Raw genomic sequence first — 12,072 nt, 5'->3', positions numbered from 1 at the left:
ACAAAGAGTTAATGTAAGACAAATGTATTTCTGCCACAGGATCAGCTTTACAGATGGTGTCAGCAGTGAGCAGAAGGGGATATATCAGTGGCTGAGCAGCAAAGAAACCCACATTTTGTCTTATATTAATTCCGTCTCTCTGTGCATAAGCATACTAAACATACATGGAGGACACTGTTACGAACTGCTTATGCTTTGAAATAACTCTAATATTCTGAGCCCTTCTGACACAAACATCCTGTTTGGGTGTCACCACAGTCATGTGCTGACTGTACCAAAAGCCTTTCATACAGTTTGCTAGTGGATAAGACAGAAATGCATCTCTTAAAATCACTTGTTTACACAGTAACACCTCTCTGGAAACAGAAGCTCAACAAACAAGACTCCAAGATCAAAGAAAAAAGTATCGTTGCTATTCACAACTTTCCTCTTCAGATATTATTCAAGATACTCAGTCAGTAAACCAAAACAAAACTATAACCCAAGTTTGCTAGAAGCAAGGACCTGAAAGCCTTGCAAAGCCACACATGTTCACCACCATCTCCATTTCAAGAAAACCCAGTTTCTATTAAAAATAAAGAGATGATCAAAATTTCAAATGTGATCTTGGTAATGAAATCGTGACTGTAAGCTCAGCAGGCCACTACTTACTGTTTAAGCCGCTAGTTTTTTGACACACCAAATGAGCACTCAAAAATAAATAAATAAAACACTCAAAAAGAAGGTACTGTTACCATTTTCATTCCAGTCATTGAAATCTGTCCCCATCGGGCTAATGAAAGTTTTACTGTTTAATCAGAGGAGGTTAATTAGCCCAAAGGGGAAAAAATAACCTCCTTATTAAAATTTCCATCCTTTTTAAAGTAAAATTTTACTGGAATTACTTAGAAATATTAATGCTGGCTGTTATACATTCGTTCCCAAACACTATTTATTTTTTTTTTGTAATGCTGTAGTGGCAGTTTTGGAATCTCAAAACCAGTCTCGTTAACATATTGTCTTACTCAACTAAATAAAAATGGTAATATCCTCACAGAAAGTGATAGTGTTGTTTCCATTTCATACAAAAAAAATTTGTAAAATTCCTTTACTTATTTCATAGGACCATTTCAATACACAGGCATTCATTCTTGCCCAGACTATAGCTAGACATGTCAAAACCAAGATAAATTCACACAGTTCTTAAAGACTTTTCCTCTAGCAGGGAAGAAGTTAATGGAGTAATACGTTGTGGTTGGACTTTAGCAAATCCCACCTATTCACAACTGAACTTTTTGATAGTCAGACATTTGGCTCTCTCTGCATCCTTCATGGAAAGAAAATGCTACTCCCTGTGCTAATACAAGATAGTAGTACCTCTTGAGAATGAATCATTAGATAGGAGCTAAAATAAAAACAGTGTTAATGGCAAAGTATGAATGAGAAATCATATACCCTTTCCTTTTATTAGTGGGCAGTAACACATTATCAGAATTGATATTGCTTATTTCTGATGCTTTGGGCATCCACAGCCCCTATTCATCCCATGCACAAATCTACATGACCTGATATCTGCAAAATGAGGACCATGGAACACGTAGCCACCATGTTATAAGTGAGTAGCTGAGATCGTAACAAACATGTTACTTGGTCATGAACAAATATGAATTTTTCTGAGTGATGTACAAGAGCTTTACCCAAGAAACTTCTTTTCCGTCTCCCCTGATACACTTGCTTTGCACCTTTCAGGTACCCAGATCAGACTAGATCAGATTAAATTCTTATAAAATCACCCTAGTTCAAGCTCAGATCAATGTTTGGGAGCTTCATTCTATACAATAAGGTCATTTTAACATAAAATTTTATAGTGGAAGAATGTCTACCAACAGGTAAGCTCTAAATAACTGCAAACAAACCTGTTTTGTTCCTCCCATCTAGAGAAGTGACCACAGCTCAAAATTTCAGCATGTCGAAAGCAATCAAGACCCCATAAAACCCAGAGAAATAAACTCAAAGGTTGGATCACTTAGTCGCCATTCCTGCAAACACATACTGTGAATAGTCCTAATGGTTTCCATGTAGTTGTCCACATGATAAAGGTGTTTAGGGTTAGAAATGTAAGGAATAATGTAAGAATGTACTGAAGTCCAAATACAAACAAAATTGTTTCCCTCAAATGTGACTGGATTAATGAAATCTAAAATTACCAGAACAAAATTAAAGTTAATTTGACAATTCAAAGCAAATATCTATGAACATTAATTATGCATAAATTCAGTTTCTTTCTGCAACATTGTCATATGAAGAGTTTGAAACAGGTATAACTCCAAAATACTCCCATGTATATTTGTGACTTTATGAAGGTTATTCAGTATTCAGTATTCATAGCACTAAATAACAATACCGAATAACACTAACTATTCTTGTTCTAGCCAGTGTTATGGTCATAACCCAATGAACAATAAACCAAAGATCAGGATATTTCCTACTAAACTGGTACCTTCATCAGGAAATACATTTAGAAGCCTGTTTTGTGCTACACTGCTACATTGTCTAATGCACCTTCTCATAAGCAAAATGCACAATTTTATCCAGGTTTTATACAGATTTTCCTTCTGCTATGGGGGTGTTTTATTAGGATGATGGGACTCTAGGCACTGGAAAAAGCTAGAAGAACAAAATTAACAATTTTTGTAGCTAAAATAACCCAATCCCTATGCAATCAAGGATGCTTGTCTTTGTACTTCTCACTAACCTTCAGCCTGCTTAACACTGCACACATAATCTCAGTACATGACTTCAGTGTTGCTGTAAAATGACACATCACAATGAAAGGTTCATATTTCTACAACAGGTACTGTGCTGCTAATTGAGTTTCATTATATATTTGGGTTTCATTTGCTGCATAGCAAGGATTGACTTTCTCCTCCTCTGGATGCAATATTACCATACAGAAGCTTGTGTCTTTCTCCATATATTGATAATCTCTTCCATGGACAAAGTAGATTTTTTTTCCTTATTTTGGTTCCAATTCCACCCTTATCTAGAAAAATATGACCTAGTTTAGCAGTGGCCACCATATGGTTCTTAACTCCAAGTAGTTCTCAAGGTACTTTGAGTGCATATCTGCACTGAAATGACAATATGGCCAAAAGCTGGACAGCTTGGCAATATGCATCCATTCTAATAAGGAAATGTGAGCCAGAGGGGCCCAAGGACAGCATCATCCCAGTTGCTTTAGGATCTGTCTGTATGCTCAGCTCACAGAGGAGTTTGTGATTTCTAGAGAGCCCTTGTTCTCTCTCCCTGACAAGACGATGCTCCCTGACCTCCTCCCACGCACCAACCCATTTATCCAATATATACAGCTCTCAGACATACAAAGATTTTGCCACACAGAAAATTTAGGCACAAAGGTTGGTGCATTAATTTTTAACAGTTCAGGCTTTAAACATTTTATGGTTTACTTAGAAGAGAATATTGAAAGGATGTAGACAGAATATTCCTTCCAAAATGACTGAATTTTTGATAGTCACAACAATACTCCTATTCGTGATTTAAAACTAACTAGTAAGAGTGTAATACCTAAATTGCCACCAAAAATATTTTTAACTGCATAATATTTGACACGATTCCAGATGTTCTTAAGAAATCAGTATTCATTATATGCAGCTATTTTGCATTGTGCATGTGAGAGAGAGAATCTCTAATACTCACAGCCAATCATCATCATAGCAACAGCAAAGATCTTCTCCCCATCCGTAGTCGGAGCGATGTTCCCAAATCCAACACTGGTGAGGCTGGTCATTGTAAAATACAACGAGGAGATGTAGACCGAATCTTTGCTTGGTCCGCCTTCCCATTTCCCAAAGCCTGATGTGTTAAAGCGGTAAGGAGTTCCTATTGACGCCCCCAGCTGATACAGCCAGCTCTCAGTTCGGATGGTGTTCGTATCCTCATCAATAACTTCATAGTCTCCTATGCTGTACCAGATGCAGGCCAGCCAGTGTGCAGCAAGACCAAACACACACACCAGCAGAACCAAGACTGCTGCTCCATACTCAATGTAGTGGTCCAACTTCCGAGCTACACGACCCAGCCGAAGTAGCCTGACCACTTTAAGTGAACTGAAGAGGCTACTGATGCCCTAGAAGGATAAAGCACAGTGACCATTAGAATTTTATATGAAAGCAACAATATTCATAACTGCAGTTTCCAAAGACACAAGGTGATCCATAACGAACAGATGGTCACCAGGTAACACCTGAAAAGAGAGATTGTGAAATACAAAAAGGCTACTGACCCTTTCCAGGGATGCATATATGCGCTCTTGTCTTCATCCACTAACATTTCGTGAGTTACTCTCTAAACTCCCTTTTCAGATTATTTGAATAGGTCTACGGATGCATTTGTAAAAACTTCAAATCACAGGTTATCTTTTGCACATCAGTTGTGCATTCCTGTGCAGCACATCAAATATAAAACACAGATTAAAATATGTAGCTCAGACATAGCAGAAAGATAAATAAGGAAAGCCAAAAAATACTGCAAGTACCTGGCGATTTGTAATTTTTCAGTGTAACAATGTATTTCCTACGACTTCACTTTCCTATAAGAATTCATGCACTGATAATCAGTCCTCTGACATTTCTCACATGGACTACAAAAAGCTTAACTATTTCAAATATCTCAATAATATCCAAATCATATCTTTTTTCTGGCAGCTTTGGTATCAATGCAGCATTTCTGTGTTAATAATATGTCTCCCATAAAACAGAATTAAGGTGTTTTGTATTATTAACTTTTATACAGATTTGCACAAGAAGTTAAATAAAAAAATTTAAAGCCATTTGGGGCACGAGAAGCGTCTGAACAGCCTTTCATAAAAACCCTTTTTTTTTTTTCCTACTTCTTCTTACCAATACTGTTTCATACATAGAAGTCTGATTAAAATTTAAGCAGACTGGTTTAATGAGTATTTCTGGAAGTGCATAATTGCATACTTCTGGTCACCAGTTTTTACTGGAAGTTTGTTTATTCCTGCATAAATACAACTGCCTCAGTATCTTAGGCTGTTTCAATGCACTAGAAGAGATGTTTTATTAAATAATTACATAAAGCATATTGACTCATGTTCCCCAGGACTGTAGCAATATATTTCCCCTTTATTTCACGAATTTGTCATGATTACATTCACTTATTTTCAGAGACAGATGTAATTTGTTACCTGGGAACACACTATCAATTCTATTAAGTATCTGGACAAGATGTAACGCAACCAGGGGAGGGAAGGAAAAAAGACAGAAAGAAAAGAAAAAAAGAGCAAAAAGCAGTCTTCCTTTAAATCAGATATTTGCAGAGATCTAGATGAGAGCAAGTGAACTATTCTTTTCATGACTACCTATGCCAAACTTTTCAAGTCACTGATGCAAAAATTCCTACACAAAGTAAGTTAATTTCCATTTCGCTTTCATTCCATACACAGCTTTGTTTTGTAAACATTGGAGCAAAGTCTCTGTGCCAGTTCAGAGAATACAACACAAAGGCCTTAATTTCTAGGTGAGGGAAAGCAGGTATTTCTCTCAGTATGGAGAGGAAAAGCAAAGGGGAAAATACAAAAAATTATAAATCATAACCATATTTTAGAATTGGATATGCAAGTCCCTGAGTCACAAGCACATATAGTCCCTACATTCTAAACATTCTGAAATTACAACACAGCCTTCTGGCTTTTTTGCTTAAGACCAATGCCCATTTCTCCTTTTCCTTTTTACAACAGTAAAACAGTAATTTTTTTATATTTTGAGAGGTCTCCAGCAATGGTCAGCTTTTAGTTTCAGTCTCAAAACCAAGTTTTTTAATCACACAGTGCTTCAAAGTCTCAGGCAAGGGCAGGAACTTCTCTATCCTAACATTTGAAAAACTATTTTTATTTTTGTTCAAAAATAGTGGTGCAAAACCTGTTCTTCAACTAAAACTCATCACTGTGATTAAAAAAAAAAATGCTGTTTTTCGGTGAGAGTCCTACCAAAGCCATAAAATTATAATGATTCAGGAAGAGTTTAGAATTAGGCTAATTCTCAATTAAAAAAAAACACACACACAAAAAAAACCAACCAAACAAAAAAACCCAACCAACCAAACAAACCCAACCAACCACAAAAACATTGAAGAGTAGAAATACCTGGGGAAAGGGAAAAAAAAATCACAGAAGGGGCATTTAAGAAATTTGATATAAAAAGTGGAAATACAAAATAAAATATGAAAAATTAGATGTAAAGCATTCAAGGCAAACTACTTTGTTTCCAAGGTACTCTTATCCTAATTTCCCTTGTGAAATTTACTAAAAAAATTTTGTTAAAAATATTTAAAATGGAATTGAACTGAGTCATTTGGGAGAAAGTGATTCTTCCAAATTCTGACCAGAGAGATAGAGAGAATTAGGCTTCTTGTACAAAAAGAACTTGCATATTTGCAGAAAATATATACTTGATTTGGTTGCACTGAAAGCTGCAATTAATATTCACATTATTCATAATACTTCACCTGACTGCATTGCCAATAAGATCGTAAAAGTTCAGAAAAAAATACATTAAAAAAATAATTTATTTTTATTTCAGCGTTAACAGTATTTTCACTTTTATTTCCTTGGAGGAAAGGATTTGTCTATTCTAAATGGATCAATACCAAGATCAAGAAATGCCCAGGGATATAACTCTCTTAAAAATTTCTAAGTGACAGAATTTCAAATGGGTATGAACAACAGAAACTTAACAGACTGTTTCATAGATGATAAAGTAGAAAAAAAACCAGATAATTCTCCAAGACTTTAAAACAGTACTTTTTGACACTAGATTTACCAAGTTATATAGTGCTTTTGGAAAACTCCATAAAAGAGTATGGCATAATAAACACTTGAAGAAAAGTACCAAGATCAGTGTTTACAGAGCCATAGTGTTGTCTACTCTCTTATACGGTTCCGAATCATGGGTCATCTACCACCACCACCTGCGTCTCCTAGAACACTTCCATCAACGCTGCCTCCGTACAATCCTAAACATCCACTGGTCAGATTATGTGACCAATACATCTGTTCTAGAACAAGCAGCAATCACAAGCATTGAGGCCATGTTGCTGAGAACACAGTTGCGTTGGGCAGGGCACGTCTCCAGGATGAAGGACCACTGCCTCCCTAAGATCCAGCTTTATGGTGAACTTGCCACCGGCTGCCGCAAGAGAGGAGCCCCGAAGAGGAGATACTGGGACTCCCTGAAACAACATCTCAGCCTTGGCCATATTGATCACCATAACTGGTCTACTCTGGCCTCCAACCGGAAGGTCTGGAGACACACCATCTATAACACTGCTGTTTCCTTTGAGAACGCTCGCAGGATCACTCTTGAGGAGAAAAGACAATGCAGAAAGAACCGTGTCTTGCAGAATTTACCACCTAAGGAGTCTTTCTGCTGTGCCTTTTGCAATCAGATATGTCTGTCTCGTATTGGCCTCATTAGCCACCAGCGTGCTTGCAACAAATGTGGATAGAACCTTCCTAAATCTTCATTTGTGAAGCCTGGTCATGATGATTTTAATACTCACTGGAATAGATCTGCTGTATTCAAAATGGACAATTTTAGATTACTACTCTCCAGAATAAAACTGTACTTTCAGATTACTGTCCATTTTAATGCTCTTATCAGTGCAGATTATTTTTATGCTTTTATCATAGAGATGGCTCCACGATATCACGCAAGGGAGCCTGAACTCAATTTACTTTTCTTGGTGTGTCCCACCCTCTTAGCTCCGCTACTCCTATCAGTTTTGAGACGCAGATGAAAAGACACCCAGATCTCCTTCTTCCCAAAGGACATAGATGAACCTCAGTTCATAAAGAGCTAGAAAATGCACTATGGGTCCCAAACAGGCATCCCCCAGATGCTCTGTTCTAAAGGACCACCATAAGGAATGTCTACCTGGCAGTCAAGGACAGGACAGGACTATGTAACATCCCATGAAGATCTACCTATGCCTGATTTACTCTGACACAGTTGCAACTATTAATACTGTATCCAACAGAAACTTTCCCTTGAGACTATGCAAAAGCTAAGAAATCTGTTATATGGCCAGAGTAGACACACAGTCCATTTGTACTGTATTTTGTTACAGAGAGAACCTACTTAAATATGCGGCATTTAGCAAAGTATTCAGAAAATGCTAAATTTCACACACAAATATATTTCAAATTGTATGAAGTTTAACTGAATGACACTAAAAAAATTCTACTGCTGATACCTTCGTGGAGATGTAGATAAATATTTCATAGGTTGGGACGTTTACTTTCACTGCCCGTGATGGCTGATGCATAAAAATGGAAGACTGTGTAGCGAGTCCCTCCAAACCAAAGGGCAAACTCAAAGCACTGAGACACAGAAGAAATAACTCTCTAGTCATTGATTGAGCAAATTTGAATGTCAAAAGCCCTTAAAATAATAAACACAACCACTCTGCCTCCACTCCTCCTACTCAATCTTTGCAGAGTGGAACTGCATCCCAAACACAACAGAAAAACAAACCAGTCTCAGTCCTAGAGGAAAGCAGGACCCGCATTTTACATTCAAAGAGAATGCTTCATAATTTTGTCCATGAGATACTGCCAAAAGTAAATTTCCATGTATAATTTGTCATTAATTAGATCTACTGATTATAGACCGTGCACATTTACACAGGTTTTCTTCTGTATTTCCTGATTTTCTGCAAGATCTGATCTACTATCAGTGCACCCCTTGTCTCACACTGGTATATCAGCCATGTAAGTAATCTTCTTTCCAAACATGGGATCCAGGATATCCATATTTTGGCTCTAGCTCTGCATCAGACAACATAAGATTTGTGCCATTACTTCCATATCCAGAAAAAGATAGAGACACTGTGAAGTGTTTTTAAAACATAAGGGAAGGGCTGTAAGGAGAGTAATTATTGTTACTTCTGTCATTACGGTCCCCAAGAACAGTAACAGTGGATACTACAGTATTTGCTGTGCAAATAAAAAACAGTTGCTGCTGTTCATTTGCCATGCAAAATTAAATTAAACTCCATTCATCGAATAATAAAATTTCACCTAGAAAAAACAACATATAAATTGTTTAAAGAACAGTAATAAAAATTAAGTGCAGCCCAACTCCCCCAACAAAAATAAAAAAAAAGGAATAATTAATTTTCCCTTCCAAACAAGATGCAGGATGAACAACTTTATAAAAGAACTAAAATGCAATGTTCACCTCCTACAGCTGCAGTAACACTACTTACTTTAGTAAAAGATTCAATCTGTATAACAGTATTTACTTTTTAGGCCATTATTCACTTTCTACATGCATGGAAAGAAAATGCACTTAACCCAAGCATTAAGATTTTTTTTTCTAGGTTCAAAGGAAGGATAATTTACTTCCTACTTACTATCTATTTTTAAAAAGAGAAATATTCAATATTGGCACAAATCTTTCCTAAGTTTTTCAGCACTTTCCTCTCATATGAAACTGCTAAAGTTCAGGCTTCATCTTAATTAAAGGGAGATGCAGGAGACTAAAAGCTAACCATTAAAAGAGAGAGAATGAAACAGACCCAAAAAAATAAATTATTTATTCCAAAAAGGGAGGCAATGAACCAAATTTATCACTACCATAAGTGATGCAATAGCCATGGAAAGCACTACCTTCTTTCTTGACATCTGATGCTGAAGTCAGCCACGCCGCAGCCCAGCTCTGCCTATCTGCAGTAACATGGCAGCCCTGTCAGGCCATTATTAGGACTTCTCATTTCTGTCATTTGCCTCTTCTGATTTTCTTAATTAGGTCTGAGAATATGACCTTTCCTACAGATTGCCACATTTAGCAACCAAGAGATGAGATAACATTATGCGCACAGGTTAAAATCAATATCTCAGCCCTCTGGATAGTGCTGTGGTTTTCAGCACTGAAGAAAACAGATCTCCAGACTCCCAAAGCTTATTTTAGTCAGACATCTTCGAGCTTTGTTAGAATTGAGGGAGAAACAGCAATAATTGAGAAGAGATGGGAAGGATGGTTTTTCATTTGTAAAACTATGGTCAAGCTTGCCTTACATGCATATGTGCACACAGAAAAACAACAAAACCAGGAAACAAACTCTTTTTTTTTTTTTTCCTTTGAGAAGAAGAACAAGAATAAAGATAACACATAAGTAATCTAAAGAAATCCCACTTTCCACAGTAGTAAATAAAAAATTAACCCCGGTAGACAGCAATCTACTTTCCAATGCTTCTGACTGAGGTGCTGGAGCAGGTCCAGATTAGAGCCACAAGGCTGGTGAAGGGACTTGAGTTCAAGTCCTATGAGGAGAGGCTGAGGGAGCTGGGGTTGTTCAGCCTGGAGAAGAGGAGGCTCAGGGGAGACCTCATCACTCTCTACAACTACCTGAAAAAGGAGATTGTAGCCAGGTGAGGGTTGGTATCTTCTCCCAGGCAGCTATCAGTAAGACAAGAGGGCATGGTCTTAAGCTGTGCCAGGTGATGTTTAGGTTGGATATTAGGAAGAAATTCTTTACAGAGAGGGTAATCAGACATTGGAATGGGCTGCCCAGGGAGGTGGTGGATTCTCTGTCCCTGGAGGTTTTTAAGACTGGATGTGGCACTTAGTGCCATGGTCTAGCAACCACAGCAGTAGTGGATCAAGAGTTGGACTTGATGATCTCGGAGGTCCCTTCCAACCCAACTGATTCTATGATTCAAAGAAGTCATCAGTTCCAGAAGCTTTTTATTCACCTCAAAGAGGCAAAACATCCAAATAAGATTTAGTGTTACTGGCATCTAATACCACTCCATCTTTCCAATTCTGATCCCATCCCTAATATGAAAAAGACTACAGAGCAACCACTTAGCTACTCAAATAAACACCCTTTGTCAACTCATCTGACTTTCTGCCTCAGATCAGTACAATTATGCTGAATGTGGGGAAAAAAACAAAGTAACTAATCCCTGTGTCTGAGACATTCTTCCCTTTATATGCAGCGTAAGGCTCACTGTAACAGCAACTTTTTGAAATAATTCATAATCTAATATATTCAATTATCTCTCCTTCTTGGACAAAGGCTATCACCATACATTTATCACTGAAAATGTAATTCAGCATTTTAATTCTTTTAGCCTTATACAGATTGAATAGCTTATGTAGATTACTATTCTCTCTTTAACAGAATGATAAATCATGTCATCCCTTTCAAAGCTATGAAGAAGTAGCCCTGAAATCCAATAACACCCTTACTTATCTGTGACTTAGCAAAAAGACTAATCTGAACATCAGGAGTGCAGAAAGAGGAGTTAATTGGCATCTTAACAGCCACAGCAGAACCTACAGAGTAGGTGAAGACCAGGCAGGGACACAGCAACACATCCTACTCTGGTATTCTCTTCTGTGAGGGGCTATCTATCAGCAGACAGAGTAGATGTCTCTGAGCCCACATCCTACTCTGGTATTCTCTTCTGTGAGGGGCTGTCTATCAGCAGACAGAGTAGATGTCTCTGAGCCACCTGGTTCTCTGAACCAGGGAAGGTAGAAGAATTTAAATATACTCAACACCTTAAGCAGGCTTATAGCAAAAGAGAGAATTTAACCCTGAATGGCTTAAAAGGCATAAGAGCTCTGTAGCACCTATATACAACACCAATACAATTTGGGAAACCAAGGATTTTGGGGGAAAAGACAGCCTACCCCTTCGTAGGGTAGCATAAAGGAAGCAGCTCATTGGTAGCATGGAGGTTAGGTTTTTAAGGAGGGAAGTTAGAGAAATCCATATTTGACTGGGAAAAAAATGAGGCATGGGAGGATATGGAACAAAGCAGACAAAGAAAAGAGACACCCTCCACCAAATCCTCAAGAGACTGAAAAGCAAGTGCTTCTTTCCCTATCTGGTTTGTATCCTGGCTGTCCACTGTACCCAGGGATCTGCTTTACTTCATTTGCATTTCCCCAAATACTCCTTCCACCTGCCTGTTTGTTAAGGAATTACTCCTGCTTGGCATAGCCCCCTGGGGCCATCCTGCAGTACAGAGGTACTTTCAGA

General features: G+C 37.7%; 1 protein-coding gene across 3 annotated transcripts in view; it reads right to left on the bottom strand.

Moving 5' to 3' along the window:
* Positions 1-12,072, bottom strand: part of KCNH1 (potassium voltage-gated channel subfamily H member 1) — a 184,780-nt gene that overhangs the window by 127,817 nt on the left and 44,891 nt on the right. For all 3 annotated transcript variants that reach the window (XR_003527419.1, XR_003527420.1, XM_027641626.1), the window contains exon 7: positions 3,697-4,126. Coding sequence is in view for 1 of the 3 variants with exons in the window: in XM_027641626.1 (XP_027497427.1) it covers positions 3,697-4,126 (430 nt within the window). In the remaining 2 variants the exon portion in view is untranslated. The remainder of the gene's footprint in view (positions 1-3,696; positions 4,127-12,072) is intronic.

This window comes from Corapipo altera, unplaced genomic scaffold (genome assembly GCF_003945725.1).
Source record: "Corapipo altera isolate COAL_440 unplaced genomic scaffold, ASM394572v1 48b, whole genome shotgun sequence".
Classification (NCBI taxonomy): Eukaryota; Metazoa; Chordata; class Aves; order Passeriformes; family Pipridae; genus Corapipo; species Corapipo altera.
Note: the sequence above shows the minus strand (reverse complement) of the source record. Positions and strands in the feature narration are given on the sequence as shown.